Genomic DNA, 22,722 nt, shown 5'->3' with positions numbered 1-22,722 from the left:
CCAACACCAGCTTCAATTTGGGATTTTGCGAGTGGCCCATGCAAACTTTCAAAAAATAACCCATGCAAGTCCCTGAAAGTCCTGCTTGGCCGCAGAACTGTGCTCTGCTGGTTTAACCTGAAGACTTCACTTTAGTTTCAGTTTGGATTACAACTACGTTCCTCAGAAGGTGAACAATGAACAATGTTGTCATGGACTCTTTATTAGCACTTTTGTGCTAAATATCTCTTACACTGTGTTATTTGTTTGTTTAGGCTTCTTGCCACGTTAGACAGGGGGAGTGCCTATTTAACCTTGAACGCGCGCACACAACAATCCCTGAAAGTCACGCTTGGACGCTTTGTTGCGGTGCTGCGTGCTGCTGCCTGGTACTACATTAAGTAGTTTCTGTAATCCTGGCTGTTTAATTATTTGATTTTGTTTGGAGCTCTGTGTAGCCTGATTAAAACTGGTGTGTTTGTTGTGAAGAAAAATACATGTCCATGTTATATAGTTTGTATACCTTAAAATTAAACATGCCTGAATCTTCAGGGCTGTTACTAAATACGCCTTCAATTGTCACCAAGAAGGCAACATCCATATCTCGTACATCGAGAAAATCTATCACCCTTACCCCAGTTTTAAGAACTCCACTGACGAATAGAGATATTCGCATTTTCTGTGCTAAACAAAAGGAGTGTATGCCGGATGATTTACACCCACAAGAGGCGGTGGTGCCTGTGAGTTTGTATCCTATCCTTCCTTCTACATCTATTACGAATGAAACATGTAAGGATACGATTCCATCTACTGTGTCCGATCTTACTATTTTGACAATAGCTCAAACGCCTAAAAAACATACAAATAACGGCAAACTCATGTCCTCTGTGACTCAGATTAGTGAAATGTTGCCTGCACCATCGGATATTTCCATTCATGCCAGCACAGGTAAACTGAATAAGACACATGGCTTGAAAACTACAGATTAGGGTGCCCCAGGCTCCATGGACACCACCATTCAATCAATTGCCGACTCTTTTCTACAACCCACACCTCAGTGCCGTCTGCAGATTAACAACTCTGATAACCCAAAGGCAAATCTTGCCCTCATTGAAATCACCTTAGCTGCTGTAAATTCAACTGTTGCAAGTTTATTTGAACTATATGAGTGTTTTAGATATGAAAATTACACAGCAATCCAGTCAGATACAACAAATACTTGACTGGATTACAAAACTACCCGTAGACACCCATCATTTTAGGAATTGTGGCAACAGGAGAGAAAATGAAGGCGTAACTGAACCACCCTTCTTGCTGAAAGATTCGAATAACGTCAATTCTATCTCCTCTGTGTTGCCTTTGTTTATGAACATCATATGTCCGGTTGAGCATGTCACCCCGGAAGAAATCAACTTAAACGACTCATGGATCAGCTTAGATAGGAGCACCAAAAAATATCGTTCCAATGTCCGGGGTGATTCCACTGATGCTTTTCTCCAAAAAATTACACTTGGACATCGTCCAAAACGAATTGCAACTAAATCAAAAGCAGCCTCTCGGAAGGCAATTAAGCCAGCTCAGTCAGACAAAGTAATGCCTCTAGTGCCTCCTTCTATTTAACCAATAATGCAACCATCAAAATCTTCACAGGCTCTTGTTGCAGCCTTGACAAATCCTTCTGCAATCCATGTACCGGTGAGGGGCATGCACACTCACAAAGTGTCTGACGATGTTCCTCATCACAAAACAACTCACTGAATTATGAGCCTCTAAGTGAGATAGTGAACCTCATTGAGAAGTCATCTACTGAGGTGCACAGAATGGCGAATATTCATCTGAATCGTGCACCAGATGTACAAGCAATTTCAGATCTGGAACTGAACTCAGAGCAAACCAGAAAAAAAGAACTCGTAGAGGACAATGCCTTACAAGACGACATCAATCAAAGCAGCAGTTGATGCATATTTATTACAACATGTCACACAAGCCATGGTGGTTGAACCCCCTTGTCCTGTTACGGGAAAGCCAGTCCCCCAACCAATGAATGTCAATCGTCCAATAATGAAAGAAGCATTACATGTTCTTCTTCCACTTAATCAATCAAATGATTGGTCACGGTCGCACAATGAATCTTGCCTTCGAGCTGTCTCTGTGCTAACAGCGGATCAAACTAGGAACTCGACTAAAAATGACATTGCTAAACCAAGTCGACAGGAAAACAAAAATAAAAACACTTGTAATTCACTGATTGTTAAACGTTGTGATGCTCACTTCGAAAAATATGACCTATGTCGTACAAGTATATTGAACATCTTTGGAGATGTAGCCAATTTGGAAGATATATCCTCAAGTGATATCGACCAAATTGAATTTGTCTGTGATCAAAACGTGTCCATTGTGTGACTATGGATTAAATCTGGCTTGGTCCTGAATTCAATTTGGAAAGCCAAAATGGACCTATTCAAGATGGGTTTCCTGGTTGCACAGGACCCAGAAAGCCTGATTTATGAAAGAAAGTCATCCTTGGCAAGTAAGGAGACTCCAATTACAGAATCACAATGCCATCCTATTTGCTCATGTTCATATTGTGGGCCTACCCACATTGCCCAACAAGAGAAAGTGCATATCATGGAAGCATAAGCATTAATAGAAAAAGTATAAACATATCTTCCTTGGCTAGCTGGAACACTAGATGATACAATCATCCCATAAATCAATTTGATAAAGTGGCACTTCAGGAGACCTGGTTGTTGGTAGCTCCAGTGTGGGATGATCATGATATTATTTTGCTACCAGCTTTGGCTGCTCAAAGGGGGAGGCCGACGTCAGGCAGAGGTTTGACCATAACTGAGTGGGCCTCGCCGAATAGCTTCACACAATTAGTCAAGATATCCAATTCTGTTCAATCATTGGCACTAATTAATTTATACCATAATCCGGCTGCATCTCAGATGATACATTTTATAAAGATCTATTAAGGGTTTTGGAGATGATAACATTAGCTCATGACATCATGGCCACTGTTTTGATAGGAGATTTAAATCCTGATTGTATGCGGTCGACAAAAGTACCACAAGCACACGAAAAGGAGAGGTGGGTTAAGTTTGCTGAGGATCATAATTTCCATATAGCAAATGGCCATTATGGGAGACATTCCACCTCATCACACGTGGGAAAGAGGTATGTCAAAATCGACCATAGATTAGATTTACATGACCGAAACCTTATTTCACAAGGCCACCGAATTTGAAATAATACAACAAACAGTCAGTGACCATCACCTTCTCACATTATTTTGGCAATGGGACTCTAAGCTGCATTAGAACAACCAACAGTGGTTTAATCATACTCTGTTAGTTAACAATGCAAAAACACGCTTTAGATGGTCTGATAATTCTCTTGACGCCCTAAATGAGGCAGTAGAAAATCAGAGTCGGACTGATCTTGAGTCCTAGGCAGAGCTCCTGCCCTTCTTTAGCAACATATACTTTGATAAAGGTGCATCTCATTCTAACCCCAATCATAGGTTTGATCCACTTGTACAACAAACCAGAATTGTTTATAGGAAAGAACTAAGATTAACTGCCAGACTCTCACCAAGTAAACATGAACAGGCGCGAAGTATCGTAATTGGACTTGTGCAAGGAAAGCCAAATTGTTTCAAATGGACAGTGAGGCTTTCATGAGTTCTGCACTTAACAGAAACTCTGCCCAAGTGTGGGCCCTGCTCAGCAAAACATTGAATCTGACACAAATAAGTGCTCAATTGAATGGGGTTTCTGAAGCCGTATGGCTTGACCACTTTTCACACCTATATGCTGACGAAAATATTGATAATTATAGGTATGAAATCTACAGTGGGTTGGAAGTTAGAATGCTCGGAAAATAATAGAAGATTTTATAAATAACTCTTTATCCTCCCATGCAGCAGGACCGAATGGCTTGAGTAATTTTATGTTTAAACAAAATCTGACAAAGTGGGCCAGTATTCTCAACAACGTATATTAAGATCTAGAAAAATACCAACTTTGTGGAAATCATCCTTGATAGTACCAATCTTCAAAAAAGGTAATCGGGGTGTACCCTCAAGCTACCAGCCAATCACCTTGCTTGATGCCCCGGGAAGGTTTTCTCAAGATTAGTCCTGAGAGATCAAACCGGCGTTGTTGCCAGATTGAGAACGGCTGTGAACCTCCTAACCCTCAATGCCCTCAAATCTCAAGCACAAAAGTCCAAACAACTGATTTATTTCGCGTTTGTTGATTTACACTCGGCCTTCGACTGAGTATCACGAGTCAAGCTAATGATAAAATTACTTAATGCAAATTGTCCGGCCATCTTATGATATTATCTATGCCTTACATTCTACTACCACCATAAAAATTAGGCTATCAGTGATAGGCCTTCTTTCTGCAGCAATATCTACATCAAGAGGGTTGAAGCAAGGGTGCATCCTTGCTTCGGCCCTCTTTAACTTTTTCATACATGATGTGGCGCAGGCCTTTCTTCAGGTGTGCTCGGACTCACAGAAAATGAACGGCGTTGCGATTAAGGCCTTGTGGTATGCGGCTGATCTCGTCTTGATCTCGAAGACACCAATAGGTCTGCAACATCTCCTGACCGCCCTTAGTGCCTATCTAGATAACAATGAATTAGTCATTAATCTTAAAAAACTCAGTTAGTAATATATGCTCTAAGGTTAACTAATGGAGCTAAAATGGATTGGAGGATTAATGATGCGAGCCTGGACATTGTACCGATTTATCTCTATCTTGGTATTTTGTTCGGTGGAATGTCGCATGTAGACTTCCAAATTAAAAATGCTTCCACACAAATGAATCTCAGCCATATCGCAAACACGGTTGATTTTATACAAATACGGCAAATTTTCAATTAAATCTGCCGTTTTGTATTGGCGACAAAAAGTTATGCCAATGATTCTCTATGGTTTAGAGACTAAAAACATAATCACGGCAGTATTCTTGAACAATTTAGAGGTGAGATTTTGGAGGGGCGTCCTTCATCTTCCACTATGCATACCAGGACCGTGGCTGCAATATGAGTTGGGCCTTACCTCCTTGTTGGCAGAATATAATTGGCGATTATGTTTATGTGCCTTATTTCGCATATGTTTAATCTTTACACAAACTGATAACATTCTGGCAACTCTGTCCGCTTATATGTTGTCATCATCTCATGTCTTTGTTTGAACATTGTCAGTATGTGTCCTTAAAATTCTGGGGAAGGCTGATGTGACTATTGACATTCTTATCACCAATCCGGATGAGCCAAGGATAAGCTTTATAGGTTGGACTGCATTGAAACAAGAAGATTATATCTCACCTATAAGGACTTTCAGGCGACCGCATTTGAACAGAAAAAACGCAAAGAAATGGATTCATATTTGTGTAGAACTCCGTCACCACAGCTGAGATCTGCGATCTTACGTTTACACTTTAACTTATATTTAACACGAGATGTCTTGGCAAGAAGGAAACTTATTGATGATAAAGACAATCACTGTCGCTATTGCGCAGATATCTGTTAGAGAAACCCTAAAGCATGTAATAGTGGAACGCCCGGCCCTCATGGATTTGAGAGGAACGTTTTTCTGGAAGCATATGACTTATTTTGGTCTGATGTCGCCAGAAAATAGATGGCCAAACATTCTGACCACTAAAGCTATGAGCATTCTATTTGCAACTCTTAATTTTATGAATGTTTTAAGTCTAAGTGCTGCAATTGACGCTGTAACGGTGTAGGGCGCACAAGAAAATGAGTTGCCTTTATGAGGATACTATGTATCAACCTTTAAGCCATTACATCGATTGACATTAGTATAAGCATCATTGGGCAACTACAGTCTTGTGTTGAAGCTTGTGTATTTTATATGGCTCTGTTTATTGTTATACGTTTATGAATTTTATATGAATATACGTTTTATATGTGTTTTGAGATATTGTTTCATTTTATCTTCTTTTTTTTATCTTTTATCTTTCTGCTTTATGATGCTTTATGATGTGTATAATTTTGGAAAAGTGCAAATTGGAAAAATATAAATGTTTTGATTTGAATGTTTTGAAAAAGTTGAGTTTATTCATAAAGATTTTGTTTTGATTTGCCTCCAAAGTGGAACAATTGGAGTAACCTCAGATCTCACTCCTGTATAGCAACAGTGTTTGTATTGCTTGGCCTGTAGACCTCTATCAAGCATCTGCCAACCATACATATGATAAAATCTTAGCAGTCCCCCTCCCCCCGGCCTTGCCACAGCCTTTGTGGCCGTTGCATTTATATGCCTGGACCAAGTTGCATTTTTAGAGAAAGGTAAACCTAGGTAGCAATATGACTACCTCCATTTGTTCACTCTTAAGTGCCCAGTATCGATTTCTGCCTTTCCCGAACACTAATACCTTGGTCTTCACCCTGTTCATGTTTAGGCTGTGAGCTGTAAAATATTACTCAGCATAAGAGAGACCACACTGCAGCCCCTGGGGAGACAGATCAAGTAAAGCTGTACCATCAGCATACAAAAGTTCTTCAAAGGGGGTGCCATGCAGCAAGGGATGACTGACCTTTGAGCCTACTGCCCCAGTGTTAAAGACGGTAAAGGAACAGAATAAATAGCAGAGAAGCTAAAGCACAGCCTTGCTTAACACCCTTAATTGTTGGAAAAACTCCCGACAACGCATAAGTGTCCTTATAACACAATTGTATTTAGGTCGGGAGCCCTGCGGGCATCTTTAGTGCATCAAAGTCCTTTTCTTTCTAAATCGATAAAAGGCACATACATCTTCCAACCTCAAATTGCACAGTACTTATTAATCAGCATGTTTAGGAGCAAACCATGATCGAGAGTTGAAAATCCTCTCCTAAAACCTGCTTGAGTGGGTTTTTGTAAATTCTGGGAGGTGGCCCACTCCTCTATTCTGGTTAACAGACATTTAGAAAAAAACATTACCTGGTATATCTAGAAGAAAAATTGGTTGATAGCAATTTGGGTCACTTATAGCTTCTTTCCTAAAAATAGGGACTATAATACTGTGAGCCCATGAGCATGGTAAAACCACAGAATAGCTAACTGATTTAAAAAGCTTAAATAAAATTGGAAGCAACCATCTTGAAAAGCACTTTAAAATATCCAAATGCAGACCATCGGGGCCATCCGCTTTACCGGAACAGAACAGTTTTAGATTCATAGAGATCTCCTCCATGCTGAACATGATATCTTTGGCACATAGATCCTTAACGGTATATAGGCCTACATGATCAGCATCGAAACAGATCCCCTGAAAGTGAGAAATGTAGAGCAGCAATGTTTTCTCCCGGGGCAGCACATTTCCCAGCCACCAACCTCCAGAATTGATTGGAATTATTAGTGTTGCCTGCCATCTCCAGCTTGTCCCAATGTTTTGCTACATACTCTGATTCCTTTCTCTTATAGTCGTTGTTTATAATCCTTCAGTTTAAATAAAAGCCCTGCCTGAGTGCTCCTGTCCTCATCTGAATTAAAAAGTAGAGTCTTCATAGTCCTCCACTCCCTATCACACCAGGGAGCATCACTCACTCACGTGAGGTTGAGCAGTGTGTGTTACTATTTGCGAGTCCACGTTTTAAGTGCATGATGAGCATACCGACTCACTAGCTAGAATGCAGTCTGTGAGTTTTGTGATCACAGTAAAATGCATGATGCCATCAAATGGCCAATCTTTTTGAACTCATAATGGGCCTCATTACAACTTTAACGGTCTGGTAACAACGGTGCCGGTAGCCTACCGGTGCTGTTGTTACGGGACCGGCAAAGTAAAAGTTTGCAGGGCAGATGAACACCCGCCCGCCAGAGTTGGCCTGACGGGCGGAACGGCACCCGCTCGCAGACTTTCACGTTAGCACCGTTATTAACGGTGCCGGTGCTACCGTCATCCCCATTACCATCGTATGGGACTCAAATGGGAATGGAGAGTGACATTTTCCAGCGCCTGGCTTCACGGACTGCCAGGGCTGTAATGCCCTAGTGATTCCCCATTCCCAGGTGATGTAACTTCGGGTGGTTCATACATATGCAGGATACTCAGGAACCACGCCAGAGCCAGGGTTATAAAAGGTAAGTCTTCTTTATCAGTTACAGCTTCAGTAGGAAAGGTGAGACTGGAGATAAAGTGATATGCTGCTTCTACCCTTGGCTCTCTCCCTGCAAGTCCCCAACCATCATCCCTGGAACCCTCTCACTCACCCCATTCCATGCCTCACACGGACACTCCAAACTCCACTCACAGACACACAGCTCACATAGCAGATAGAAACCAACCAGTGGCACTAGGTTATATCACCAGGCACCGGAAAAAAACAAAACTCCGGTGGCAGCCTGCCATTTTTACCGGCACGGCTACCACCGGGGTTGTAATGAAGCCCATAGTGTTATAATTGGACACTGATGATTCTAGTGAGGGATTTGTTATATGTGAATATTGCACCTTCACCATTACAGGGAAATGGTCACTTTCAACCCGGTTTATTATCGAGAAATTAACTATTTGGGGGAAGAGATAGATATCCACTATGCAATAGTCAATAATTGAGGATGACCTTCCTTTTATAAACGTGTACCTACGGGATTCTGTGTCCAGGCCACCTGCCGTTAAGCTCTGTTAAAGCGTTAGGAGGTGTTGAAGCGCCCACCCTCGTGCATCTGATTTATAATTGAGTGGGACGCCTCCGGGGATACTGCATAATTCTTCCTCGAGTTTGCTCTCATCCCTTATTTCGGTCGTCACACACAGTCTGGCATTGAGGACGCCCTTTGTAATAATGTTCTCCCTATCATCCCGCGTTACTAGAAGTTCCAACAATTTCATCAAGTCTCAGTTAATAACAGAACTGCTTTTTGGCGGCAGCTAGAGATGAGCTATTCCAAGGCTCTGATCACTGCCCAAGCCCTCCAGCTGTATTACAATTGTTTGTCCTGAATTGGCCGGTTGCCTAACTATATTGAATGGCAGGGATGTATGAACCCAAGTAGTCATGCTGCCACACTTCTAATGAACGGCCTGTTTAGTCATCATTTTCTCTAATTGCTGCACTTGTTTCCCGAGCTTTACATTTTGCTGTAGGGATACAAGCTCCCCTGTTTTTCCATTCAAAAAACGTATTTTTACATCTCCCAGACATGCACAACAACTGCACTACCTGGGGATCTTTCCTGCTGTCTGAATAGGTTCTGCTCAACATATTCTCACGAGTTTGCACTCCTGTTTCTCAGCACACATTGCCCTCTAATGGTAAACACACTTCTTGTTATATTGGCCCTATTACTTTGAATATTCGATTCCTATACAACTCCACTCAAATTCCAAAAGCTATCCGTGTAACTGGGTCTCGCGATATTTGGTACACTTTCCAACCTTTTCCCTGTCCTTTAACTGGTGCCAGGTAACTTTGTCAAAACGAATTGCCGGATAGACTTTAAATGCTTACTCTAGCCTGTACTACAAACGTGGATATCTTTTTGAACAACTAAATAGCACAATATTTGACGTGCCTCAACAGACCCGCCAGCCATTTTCTACAAAATCACTTATGCGATTTACCTATTATAAGCCTATACACCTGGTGAGTTTGCTCTATTACATACTCAAGAAAGCTGGTCCACTACTATCCTGATTGACACTTATTGTATGTATGTTGGGGCAATATTAAATATTGACGACGTTTCACAGTGAAACATCTGCTAATAAACACGCAGGTGCTGAGTACAGAGTATAGGTGGCTCACATGCCTATCTGTCTGCGGTTTTGCCATCTGAATTGCCTGTGAGTTCTGAGGCTTTGTATGAGCTCAGTTACTTCAGCAGTAGCTAGCCTACCACTTCATTGAGTATGGACCCAGACTACTAGAACTTGTGACCGGCCATTGCTCAGAATTAACCACCTTATTTGGCACTTCTCATTCCAACGAGAACTATATACAGTGTAATCTGCTCCCCATCTTAAAACTAATCAGAATCAGTACATCCCACTCCATATCCAAACTTAACCGCATATGCTAGCCTGCCATCAGATGACAAATGTTGTTTCCTTCCTTTCTTTGTTTCCTTCCTTTCGCTACCTCTGATTTAAGCCATTGCCTTGCCTCATTGTCCATCAAATCCTTGACCCAAGATAGGTGTGAGAACTTATTTTCACTGGACAGAACTCTACTTTATCACACCTTCCTCTCCACTCTCTCTTTCCCCATGCATTCATCTTCAAGATGTCCTGCAATTGACGCTGACTCTTCATCAGCTGGCTTGGCAAAATCAGTGTTCGGCCGTGAAATACACGGTATTCATAAACTGACTTGGCAAAAGTACATCACACATCCAATCATCATATTAATCTAGCCCCCAGACGCTACTGGCCTAGAGGATGCCATCCCATTCATTCACTACAGACAACGGCCTTCAGTTATCATCCATGCATCCCCACAAAGAGAACCATATCCCACCATTAGAGTCCTTATGTCTTGCCCCTCTAAATATGTTTGTCCTGGTCTTCTCTCACTCTTTCTACTAACATTTCCCATCATCACACTTATTCTATCTCCTCTCCAAGCTTATTCTAACTCCGCCCATCTCTTCTCTCCTGTAAATGTTTTAAAAACACTAATGTTGGTTCACAACACACTTCATTTTCGGCCAATGTTTAGGTGCCGTAAATTCACTATGGTGGTGATGGGCACACTATTAATGCCCAATAACATATAATATAACATTTGATAAGTGCTTTGTTAATGCCTTGTGTTTTGCTTTCTTTTGTAGCTGCATACAATGTTTCCACTGCACAACAGTCCAGCTCCAGAGAAGAAACGTCAAATTCATATTCTACATTGGATTGACACGATGGGCGGCGAGGCAAAGACGATTCTTCGAATAATGCCTTTACCTAATTGTGTAACTACAATTCACATTGTAATGTAGAGTCTATTTTTCAAAGTTCTTCACAGTTATAACCTGTCATTTACCAGTTTCAGGAGGCTGCCAGAGCAGCATATACACAAATAAAGCTAGTAATGTAAGGGTCAGTACAATATAGGGAGAGCAACATGGCCATCTCTTTCTCCAGCCTCAGTAGACCATCAGAACATAAGGGATGTACTGGCCAACGGCAGCTTTCCAAAGCGGGATAATGAGAGGAAAATGTATTCAGCCAGTGAACACATGGGACACAAGAGCAGATATGTGTTGACTCAGGGTTGGATAAGTACAGGTCATCTGTGACATGTGTAGATAGTACATATGCTGATGAAATTCCACTTGTTCTTCTGGGCCGAGAAAAAGATTCAAGGGGCACGCCACTTTTGCAGCACACCCAAAGAGTATCCGGGCTCGGTTGCCTGACCCCAGATGTGTTGCATATAGTGCAGTACATCATAAATAGACACACAGAACTTTTTTAGCCTCCCCTATGGTGAAGTTTGTTTTGGTAAACACAAAAACGATTGCAGTGGCAAAGCCGCCTTTCGATTTACCAAACCTATATTAACTGTGATAAACATTAAGCTTGGAGATCACTTGTCATTCCAATTATTAGCTGCTCTGCCAAACAACTATAATGTGCTGAAAGACATTTTGGTATTTTGGGGTCATTTCTTTCTGAGAGATTGTGAAGGTTGATGAACTGTACTCATGATGAAGAAAAAATGCTACAATACAGAAAAGAAATATTAAAAAATACTTCAGAATAGAAAGCTGCTGTGATTAGCACACAACACGATGAGAACCAAGGACACTAGCAAACAAAAGTGAAATGGATCCAAGATGAAGTCATGATGATCCTGAGTATTTCAAAGAGATGCAGTCACTTAGATCTTGGCAGATTGTCAACGGGATTAGTTAGAGAGTTAAGACACCAGGACCCGGAGGACGGTGAGTGGGGTGAGGATGGAGTCAAGAACTGGGAAATAGAGGCATGTATTGAAAACTGCATGTGTACGATAGATACCGAATATAGATGTCAGCTACCACATGGGCATTCATTTGAAATATTTGCTATTTGACCATCAGCCAATGATATCTTCGCAATTACAACACTGTAGAATGTGTGCTATATCCTCCATGGGTCATTAAGTTACCGTCGGTCATTACTGATCTTGACTGGTTTATCCCTTGGCATCCTCTTAAACTGCTGGAAGTGGCATAAATCCAGGCAGATGTCATCTTGCTACAGTAAATAATACTCTTGCCATTTCGCATGAAGCAGTCACAGTGCACCCAACTTCTTAAAACCGCTCCTAAATCAAAGAATCTGTAACTCTTTTATAAAGGATGTATTAATGGTGTTGCCAAGCATTCCCACATCCTTCCACATGAACATCCACCCACTTTATGTTTCTTCTATTTCAAAGGTAAAAGTAAATAATCAATATTTACAGGGATGGCCTTTTTTAATAGATTAATGATATAGCGTCTGTTATCTTGAGTTATGTGTAAGCCTTTCTATTTCCTCTACAACTTGCCATATAGTTTAGTTTGTGTTCTTTTAAGCACTATTGACACATTCTGAAGTCAGTCTCTCAGGCCTTTGATGAGGGACAAGGGATGTTGCCGCCAGTCAGGTTAGAATGCTCTGTTTAAAACAATGAAAGGTAAAGGAGAATCATCAAAATGTTAGGACATTCGCATTCGGTCAATCAGGTGGCTGGAACATCGGGCGAGAATACATATTCTCTGTCTGTTATTTACAGTCACCAGAGGCTCTTACTGGGTGGTGCCATCTTTTTTTTAGGATGTGGGGAGGAAACAGGGAACGTCTCCCTGTTGCCTCCCCACACCCTAAAAACAAAACAAACCACTTTAAACTCTCTCCCTCCATACTTACCGGCTAGACCGGAGCTTTGTGCTCCAGTCCCAGTGCTCCTCCTGCTCCCAGCCACTATAGAAATGAAAAACAGACTTGAACATCTTTTTTTTCCCCTCAGGAGATTGCGGTCGCGCAATAAGCACAGCCAATCTCCAGAGAAAAAGAAATAAACCATTCAAACCCCTGATAAAAACCTGGGGTGCGAATGGCTATCACCCCCATAGCGGGGGGCAGACATTTCTGCCCCCAGCCACAGGGGTGAAAGCCATAGTAGAATTAATCAAACATTCTAACATTGGAATACTAGCAGCCCATTGAATAACAAGCGGTCAGCAGCACTTTAACCATTGTTTCTCTCACAACATTCTGCATGAATTTTCCTTTTCTGCCTTATCTATTATTCCACCAATGCTCGCTGAAAGGTTTCAAGCACCTTCTCCAACTATTTCATTTTGTTTTTAATTTATTTTTCACCGGTTTTTGTGATTTTATCATAGTACAATTTCATTACAGCACTGCTGGAGAAGGCTGTAACATATGTTACTGGCCCTTGCCATTGTTATGTGCCCTCAGCTCCACCATGGTTTTTAATGAATTGCCAGCATTCAAATGTTCTAATTAAGCTTTATAGGTCTGAGCTTTAAAGGCCTGAGCACAGCACGGGTATAAAATGACGTTTACAGGGCCATAACCTCTGCTATGGCCTGAGGAGGGGCTCTATAAACCTATTGTAACCTATTGTAACCCATGTTGCTCTTGAAAATGTCACAGGAAATCGGTACTTTTGGAATGCAGGATTCTGAATAATCTTCCAGCTATACATACCAAAAGGCAGGTTATACCGCTTTGTGTAGCCCACTGATTGTCCATCAAGAATCTTCTTTGAACATTCCCCGGGTTATAATAGCAGACTATACATGTCAAGTCACAGTATCAATAGTTCTCATGTGAAAGGTAATTTAATCTTGCCAGAGTCATTATTTACTCTCCAGATCTTTTTTTGTTTAATGATTGTTATTGATCATTTAATAGTAATAACAGTTAAACACATGATTAGATCAATCTTTTTGATAGGTTTAATATGAGTAGTTGAAATTACCAATAACAAAGGTATTGCAACAATGTAATACAAATATAGTGGTAAACAATAAGATGATCTAATAAATAATTATGAATGGCCGAACAAGGGGAGGACATACAAGAACGAACAGGGAACAAAGGGAGAAGGGAAGGGGTAGATGTTCAAAGCATACAGAATTGGGTATGGGTAATAGGAGTTTACATGTAATCAAATATTTGGAGCATTGAAGCAAAAGATATTCACGAACCATGCATTGACATATTATGAAAGAGAGATGTTCAGTAAAGAGGGACCATTTAACATAATTTTTGAATTTCATATTAAAACGTGTGTACTCTGCAGATCTTGATGCAGCAAGAAGGTACTAAAAGTATATAGCAACGGATGAGGCAAATGAGGACTCCTTCTCTAAAAAGTACATGTCAGTAATCCGATTCATGACTCTGGCAGCTCTAAAAAGTTTCTGAAAGTACTTTGTTTTCTGGGCTCGCCTTCATTTCTATGAAATAGGGATTTTCCTTGCTATAAATCAGTGAAGATGAGAGTGTGATGAACTTCAAGAGTCTCTGCCACCTGTGAATTTTCAATCAATTTACCAAATTCCTTGATTATTTATCAGAAAAAGGGTCTCTACCCTAGGTTACATTTGTATTTAAATCTTATTATGCAATACAACAGATTTCTTTGCTGATCATCCCACAGTGAGAAGTGCATATGACTTGGCTCATAAGTACTTTAATAAAAATGAAGCGATTTGTAGAGTAGATACTTCCAGTAAATAAGAATTCTCAAATGTGTAGTGTGCTAACATTTGGAAGAAAGCACAAGGAAGACTGTCTTGGCGATATAGGGACAACCCTAATAGGAATCAAGTCTATAGTTAATAGGAATTATGTCTTTGGAAATGGGGGATACATGTCTCCCAGTTGTAAGAGGCAAGATTACCATGTATGCAATTGCATGGGTGTGCTGGGAAAGACACCTAGATATATTTGTGTAGGTGTGGCTGGGGAGTGAGACATTTCTCATCAAAGATGCAATTGAGTTTTGAAGGATATGATCACCTTATATATGTATATGTATTAGACATGTGTGTTAATATATCCATAGGATGATGGCATCAAGGTAATAGGGGGAACCCTGGCTTTTCAGAAATTTCAACCCCTCTCTTCCATCTGCAACTAAAGGTTTTCCTCCAAAGTTTTGAAGCACACCCAGATGGCTTGCATTTTGGCATCTTCTATAAGGAATATCTCAGTGTGGTACCTCTCGGGGTTTCTTAGTGGAATCAATTGCACTATTTCATGTTAGTCTATAAAGTAGTGTGTCTCGTGTCTCAAACTGGCAAAGCCGGAGTGTGTAAACCTCTGGTGGCCAGTGGAGCTGTGTTCCACTTAGTTAAAGAAAACTATGGTCAGACATGCAGCTGCACTCTCCATCTCTCCATTTCTGCGTGCTTGCAGACCTAACCACTGGCATACTCTTAGAGCATGGCATCCCCCGTCTCTGTGCAAGGTGTGCCTGGGTGTTCTCATTCCTTTAATGGGACTGGGAAGCCCCCACATGGGTCAGTGTAGACCAGGTTTGATCTACATATGCAGGTCTCTAGCTTCCCCTTCTCTTTCCGCTTAGAGCAGATGCTTGTGGTACACAGGGCAGAAATATGCTATGTAATGCCAGACCCTGCCTCTGAACAAGGGCTGTAGGTTTGCCATGAGTTGGAATTCCTTGCAGGGGTTTCCAGAGAAACCTTCTTTTTACATCGATACAGACAGTCTCCCAGGATGGGAATGCAAATCATAGACCCACATCCTCTGTGGTCATAAATAGGCAGCTCCCTCTGAAGGTATATTTGTCCATACTTGTTCTACAATGTGAACAATAGTGGTGCAACTCGATTGGCTCATTTGCATGGATCACAACTCTTGTAATTTTATGAATGCCCATTAGGGAATGCACTAACACAGGTAGACACCAGCACTTTGGTTTCACCCAAGGTTGCAGATGACACATTCTGTAAAACAGGGATGGGCTGGAAGCACAAACAAGGCAGACTTCATGTAATATAACAGCAAGCCACCATTGCCAATTACAGCGTAAAACGTGTGTGTCTACATTTTCATATACCATGTAGAAAATACAATATAAATTGAAACGATCTAAAAGTATGCAGAAACGTTTTAAATTAAAATGGTGCTGAATTTCTACGAGCATTTCATGCTCATTCAAGTGTTTCGGTTGATATTTCAGTATTTGGACATAAGAAAAGTGCAAAAAGATCAAGTTGCCAAAACGAGGTTCCCAAAATAAAGAGCTACTAAATCAAACATGTTTTCAACATTTTCCAAAAAAGGTAAATTGACACTGTAAAATTCAACACGTAATGGTAAAATTAGTTCAAATTATCTTTTTACGAATACTACAACTATTACAGTAATTGTAAAAGGGAATGGTGCTAGCCTGGAAGTGTAACAACTGCTTAGTGGGAGATGGGAGAAGGTGGACTTGCGAGATGGTGCAGGATTAGGTCAATTGAAAGGACTTGGTAGTTGTAAACAATGTGCTTTGTGGTATAGGAGGATTCTGAGCTTAGGGCCTTTAGGAACATGCATATGTAATGGATGGGATCACACAGAATAACTCCAAATACAAATAACCAAACCAACTCAGGAAAATGGCAAAGTACTGTTTTATTAAAAAATATCTAAAACGGGGAGTTTACAACGAACATCAATGGACGTACGCTCAGGTTCTCTCAGCGTTCTTCACACAAATCATAACTTTTATATCAAAAATACATCAGATGTGACATAACTATGTGGCAATAATGAAAAACCTATCAATTGTCTGGATTGGCTTAAGGGGAACATCTAAATATACTTTCTTTAGAAACTAGGATTGTGATTAGCTGCACACTATCAGGAGGACAACATATGCCTACCTCTAAAACATGTAATCTTTAGAAACATTAGATACACAGTTTCTCATTGGTTTTCAAACTATAAGGTCCTTTTGTTATATGGACCACTACAATTGGTTAGCATGCCTGTGCTAGTTCTGGGATATTTGGTTCACTTAGCAGCACCTAAGCCCAGACCCAGTTGCAGGGAGATGGGGGCATGACATTGTGAAAAAAGTAGATTTTCCCTTTGCTAGTAATGGACAGGTTAATTTAGGAAAGTACATGTTTACCAAACGCTGGGTGAAAAGTCAAAGGCAATACCCTTTAAGCTGTGCAGCGCTATTATTGTTGTGCCTTTTAGTGAATGTTGTGACTTTAGAACATATTTCAATATAAATGAGTAGCTTCTTATTTATAAAGGGTTTTAGTTTGAAACTTAATGTTGTTTTAAACAGAAAGCCCCATACCACGATGGTGAGGAACTTGAAACCTGCGAAAAAATTGAACCCTTAATCGGCTTTAATACTCTGTTTGGGGACTCCACACCTGTGTTGCTGATATGTCTAAAATTCTTATTGATAACCTAGATGCCATTACCAACTCCCTGGACCCTTTGAAATCCAGAAAATTGGAAGGGAAGAAAAGCAAACCCTGGTTTTCACCGGTCCTGGAAAAATTGAAATCATTGTCTCTTAAGCTCTTCCATTTATGGAAAGCCAATCAATGTCCCCAATCTCTGGCGGTTTACAAAGCAGGTGCTAAAGTTTATAAATCAGAGATTGTGGCAGCCGAGAAAAACGTTCACAACTCAAGAATTCAGAACGCCAAGTCTGATGTGAAAGAATTATTTAAAATATTGAAGGAACAGGAGAACATTTCCCCTGCATTAGCGAATTACTTAATTAAGGATGCCTCCTGTTGTCAAAACATTCAAGACACGATGCAAAACAAGCTTAGCAGCATTAGATTGGACATAGTTTAAAAACATTTTTTCAAAATGCTTGTCTACTCAGACAGATGTCAGGCGGGAGTCTTTTGTTAGATGCCCCTCCATTCTCCAGTTTCATTTTACACCTATCTGGGTTGAGGACCTGGCTACGGTTGTAGAACAGCTGAAAGCTACCACGTGCAAAGGAAACCTGTGCTCTCAATGATAATTAAATCCTGTCCCCCCATCCTCCTGGATGCTATCTGCAAATTCGTCAACTCTTCCTTATCAGAAGGGTCCATTCCAGTGGATATAAAAAAAGCCTTGGCCACCCCCATACTGAGAAAACCTGTCCTAGATCTGGCGGTTCCCCTTAACTATAGGCCCATATCTAATACGCCGTTCTTATTGAAAATCCTTGACCGCATTGCATATAATCAAATTTCGAAACATCTTGATGAATTCCCCATTTTGGACCCCTATCAATCAGGTTTCAGAAGGGGTTTTGGAACTGAAACATCATTACTGGAATTGAAAATAAGACTTTTGGAGCAATTGGATAAAGGATCTCTGTCTATCTTAATATCATTGGATTTGTCCGCTGCATTTGACTTGGTTGACCACGCCATTCTGGTTTCCAGAATGGTGGAGGGGGCCAATCTTTCACCTCTCGCAGCTTAATGGATAGGGTCTTTTTTAGCCAATAGAGAAAGTAGGGTTTCTGTGGATGAGGTAGAGGCTGCTCCGGTGCCAGTGGCATTCAGGGTGCCACAGGGGGCCTGCATTTCCCCATGCTTTTATAACATCTTCATGGCTCCCTTCTTTGCCCTTTTGGAGCAGGCGGGAGTCCTGTTTTCTAACTATGCGGATGACACTCAATGTGTCATCCCGCTGACTGGCTTTCATGCCACAGATGAAGGTGAACTTAATAGAGTCTACTGTCTGATTGAGAATTGGATGGATGGCAATAGCCTCTCCCTCAACAGAAGTAAAACTGAGGTGATGACTGTAGGCACTGCATCAATGCTAGCGAAGGTGCACCCTGACTATTGCTGCTTTATGATTTGTGAAGTGAAACTTTACCCACAGGCAAAAGTAAAAACCTAGGGGTTACTCTTGATCAACTATTGAATATGAGGTCTCACCTGGCTTGCCTTGTCTCGGCAGCTGTTTATTATGTGAAGCTACTGGCGCACCTGAGACCTTTTATTTCCCAGGATAACGCTGCAACCATATCGAGAGCTATTATTTGTTCGAAAATAGATTATTGTAGTAGTATTCTGGTGGGCCTAGGTAAAGCGGACATCAATAGACTCCAGGTCGTCCAGAATGGAGCAGTCGGAGTAGAAGTTGGTTTCTCCCGTGTGACCATGTCTCAGCGTCGAGGCAGGCTCTGCATTGGCTCCCGGTGGAAGCTCGAATCCGCTACCGCCTTATGGTCATTACATTTATATGCAGATCCACCCTTCTGCCCCTGAACTTGCAAAATCTCATTGGTAAAAAGTTTAATAGCAGATCCCTTCGGTCCAATAATTAAGATCTGCTGGTCACGCCTAGATGTAAAACGAACAAGATTGCAAATGTTGCCTTTTTCGCTGCAGCCCCGAAGGTTTGGAACTTGCTCCCTTCCGAGCTACGCTGTCTCGCCTCCCTGAGTCTTTTCAGAAAAAAGCTGAAAACGTGGCTGGTTTCGTAACTTGATTGGACACGTCCCCTCCCTCCCTCCTATCTGACTAGTTCTGTACTCTGACCTCACCTACTTCTTATTCCCCCCTCTGTGTTTCTTGTTGTCCGTCTTGTTACATACCCTAATGCCTAAGGGCCCATGGCTGCGCTATATAAATATAATAAAGTAAAGTTGACACCAAATACATATTTGTAGTTCAATATCTATAGGCTCCATTTAATTCAAAATAACACATCTTAATTTCAAAGGAAATTCGAATGTTATCAGGCATTTAATGCTGCCTTTTCAATAACAGCACCCACTATACGATCAGAAATGTGGCATGCAAGTTTTTTAGACACACATGAACTGTTATATAACGTACACAAATGGTACACAACACATTAATTAATCAAATAACAATCCTTGTGTTCTTGAATTATAATTATAACTTTTGTCCATTTGTGAACAAAATGTCTTGTATATTGAAGAAATCAAGCTATGTGATAATGTACTTCTTAGCAGACTTAAAACCACCTTACAACTAGTGAATGAAAATGGGATCTCAAAGCCGCAGTTTAACATCTGCACTTTAATGATATCCTAAAACGTCTTATGTTAGAAAGATTGTCGTAAGCTGTGACATAAGTGATCTCCTAAGAAATTATTTGAGTTCAATAAAACACAAAGCCACCAATACGTAATGCCTTTTGTACATCTTAGCAAATGCATGTTCACATGCAGTCCACTGATGTGTTTACATGTCTGATGGCAGATGACACAGAATTTGCAGTATGATTTCCATCATTAAATCTTTATCCCTGTAGATGTCTTTTGTAGATAAGTCTCAATGTATAGGTGCACAGCACAGACTATTCTACTTCTGCTTCTATGGGATGTTATACTGTTTGCACTTCTGTCATGTTTCTAATAACTGATAAATGCAATATAATGTTTGATATAATGTGGTAAGTTATATAAACTCTCACCCTCAATATCTCTCTCTTTTTGTTCTTAAATCTACATTGTGTTCTTAATGAGGTCAAAAATAGGTCAGGAGACATAATATTTGTAATTATTTTTTTAATGATACATTTTTATTTCATTGTACTTGTTCCTCTTTACATGCTATTGTATTATGTTACCAAACTCAAGCAAAACACACAAAACAAGGGCAAACAACATACCCAGGGATGTCTCTATTCTGGAGCAAAGAGTTGTCTCTATTTCATTAGCAGCAGACATTAATTTAATTGTTTTCTGGTGAGGTTTTGGAATAATTTAGCACGGACAACAGTTAGCAACATGTGTATGAGACCTGTTGTTCCTCCAAATCCTCATGCTGCTCTTAAAGTAGCTTAAACACAGCTGCACCAAACAATAACTGTTTGTGAGATCTCAGCAGTGTTATATTAATTGAAAATGATGTGTGCTTGAAAAAGTATTTTATCATAAGATAGCTACTTTATAGCCATAACTAAACAGTCAGTCCAAAGTGATATACATTACACAAACTTTCTGTGTCCTTCATACTCAGTTTCACTATTTACTTACAGTAATCATTGTTATATGTACGCAATAAATGCTCCATTTATGATTAATATAAAGAGTTCGTAGATGTATCTATGTTTATGGAAATGCTTGTAACCTACCTCCATCAATATTGACTTACTTTGATTTTATGTTCAATATTTTGTACTGTATTCCATACCTTGTCATTTTGAATTTTGTTAATAACTTACTTGATTCTTAAACTTTGAAGTACTGGGTTGGTTCTGCTGAATAAAACATTTACTGACAAGTCATTGGCTGGCTTCTTTTTCTGACACTGTTTTTGACTAACTGTACAAGGTTTGTAAGCGAGAACTAAATCGCAATTAAATATATATAACCACAGTTTATCATGGTTGGAAAAAATATGGAAAAATGATTTACATCACAGAATAACTTATGGCAATTCCATTGCAATTCCAATACTGTTTCATTAAGTAAATTTCGAAAAAAATAATGGGCTCGTAATCTAAAATCAACACTTTCGTCTGTGTGATATTTTTCCTAAATACCTGAATGAAAGTTTAACAGTTTTAATAGAACACCTGAAAAGTAAAGAATAATTGACAATGTCAAACTTTGCAAATCAACCTAAGTATAGGCCCAATCCTCATGTAATAATTACCATTTGCGCATGCAAATGGTAAATATTTCAGCCAGATGTTGTTGGACTATAAAAGGTGAGCCTGGCTTCCTAACCCTCCGCCTTTCCGGTCTAGTGGTTGACAGGACCCCTGGCTGGGCACAAGTGCATTCACATGGAAGAAGAGTAATATGTTGTGTCACCCAGTGGCAGAAGCAGCATTTGGTCCTAGGTGAGGGGGTGGATAGTTCATGAAGGGGCAGCATGATTCTAAATGTTTCATGGGTGAGACATCAGGGTGGTGAATGTTTTCAGATGAGGGTCCAAAATATTTCTTCATATTAACGCGAATGGCCGAGCATAGTGATGGAGCAAAAAATAACGTATAGGAGTGTTGGCGGGGGTTTTCCCATGAGAAAATACTTTCACATAATGAGCTGAAATGATGCATGTTTCCAGCACAATGTTTGAGAAAGATAGGATAAAAAACATGCAATTTACAATTGTTTCTAGAGGCAAATGGGGGAATAGTATCCAGTAAATGACATGGTTCATGGGCATTCATGCCTGGTGAATAGTTTAAGTGGAGGGCCCTAATTATTCCCTCAAATAAGCGTGAGCGACTGAGCAAAGTGAGGGATCTCTAGAAATCTTTTTAAAATAATATGCTGCAATGATGCATTGTTGCAGCATAATTTTTGACAAAGATTTGGTAAAAAGCCATACAATTTACATTTGTTTCTCTACCATCTTCCCACTTACAAAAGTGGTAATTTCTTGGACTTGATTTTTTCAGAGGAATCGCTGGTTGACAGCTTCACCGCCGTTCTGGTTATCTGGTCCGACCACTTTTTGGTTCCTTTTACCATCAGAACCTCACCTCCAGCTTCAAAGGTTTCTCATGGTTTTGCAGTCTTTTAGTGCTTGGCACAAGGTTGACTTGTCAGTTTTTAGGGACCCCGGTTGCTTGAAGCCAACAATGAATATAGTGGTGAGGGAGATAACCTCTGTACCCCTCTCCTGAAATCCCTGGTAAAGGTGGCCGGTGACCTGGCCCCCCTGAAAACTCGTTTAGGGAGATCCAAACTCACAGCTGCCTGGTTTACTTCTGACCTTCGAGAACAGAAACAGGCTTGTCGTCGTTTAGAAAGAAAGTGGCGCCGTAACTATCTCGAGGAAGCTCGTACCTCTTATTA

The 22,722-nt window shown here is 40.5% G+C and overlaps 1 protein-coding gene across 1 annotated transcript in view; it reads left to right on the top strand.

The window, feature by feature from the left end:
* The window catches only part of LOC138453202 (adhesion G protein-coupled receptor F5-like), a 1,258,340-nt gene extending 1,237,143 nt beyond the window's left edge, over positions 1 to 21,197 (top strand). The window contains exon 21 of the mRNA XM_069605829.1: positions 10,775 to 21,197. Within this exon, the coding sequence (XP_069461930.1) occupies positions 10,775 to 10,851 (77 nt within the window). The 3' untranslated portion in view covers positions 10,852 to 21,197. The remainder of the gene's footprint in view (positions 1 to 10,774) is intronic.
* The last annotated feature ends 1,525 nt before the right edge of the window (positions 21,198 to 22,722 follow it).

Source organism: Ambystoma mexicanum, chromosome 4p (genome assembly GCF_040938575.1).
Source record: "Ambystoma mexicanum isolate Mex_15411 chromosome 4p, UKY_AmexF1_1, whole genome shotgun sequence".
NCBI classification, from domain to species: domain Eukaryota; kingdom Metazoa; phylum Chordata; class Amphibia; order Caudata; family Ambystomatidae; genus Ambystoma; species Ambystoma mexicanum.
The sequence above is the reverse complement of the archived record's forward strand: the minus strand, read 5'-3'. Positions and strand labels throughout refer to the sequence as shown.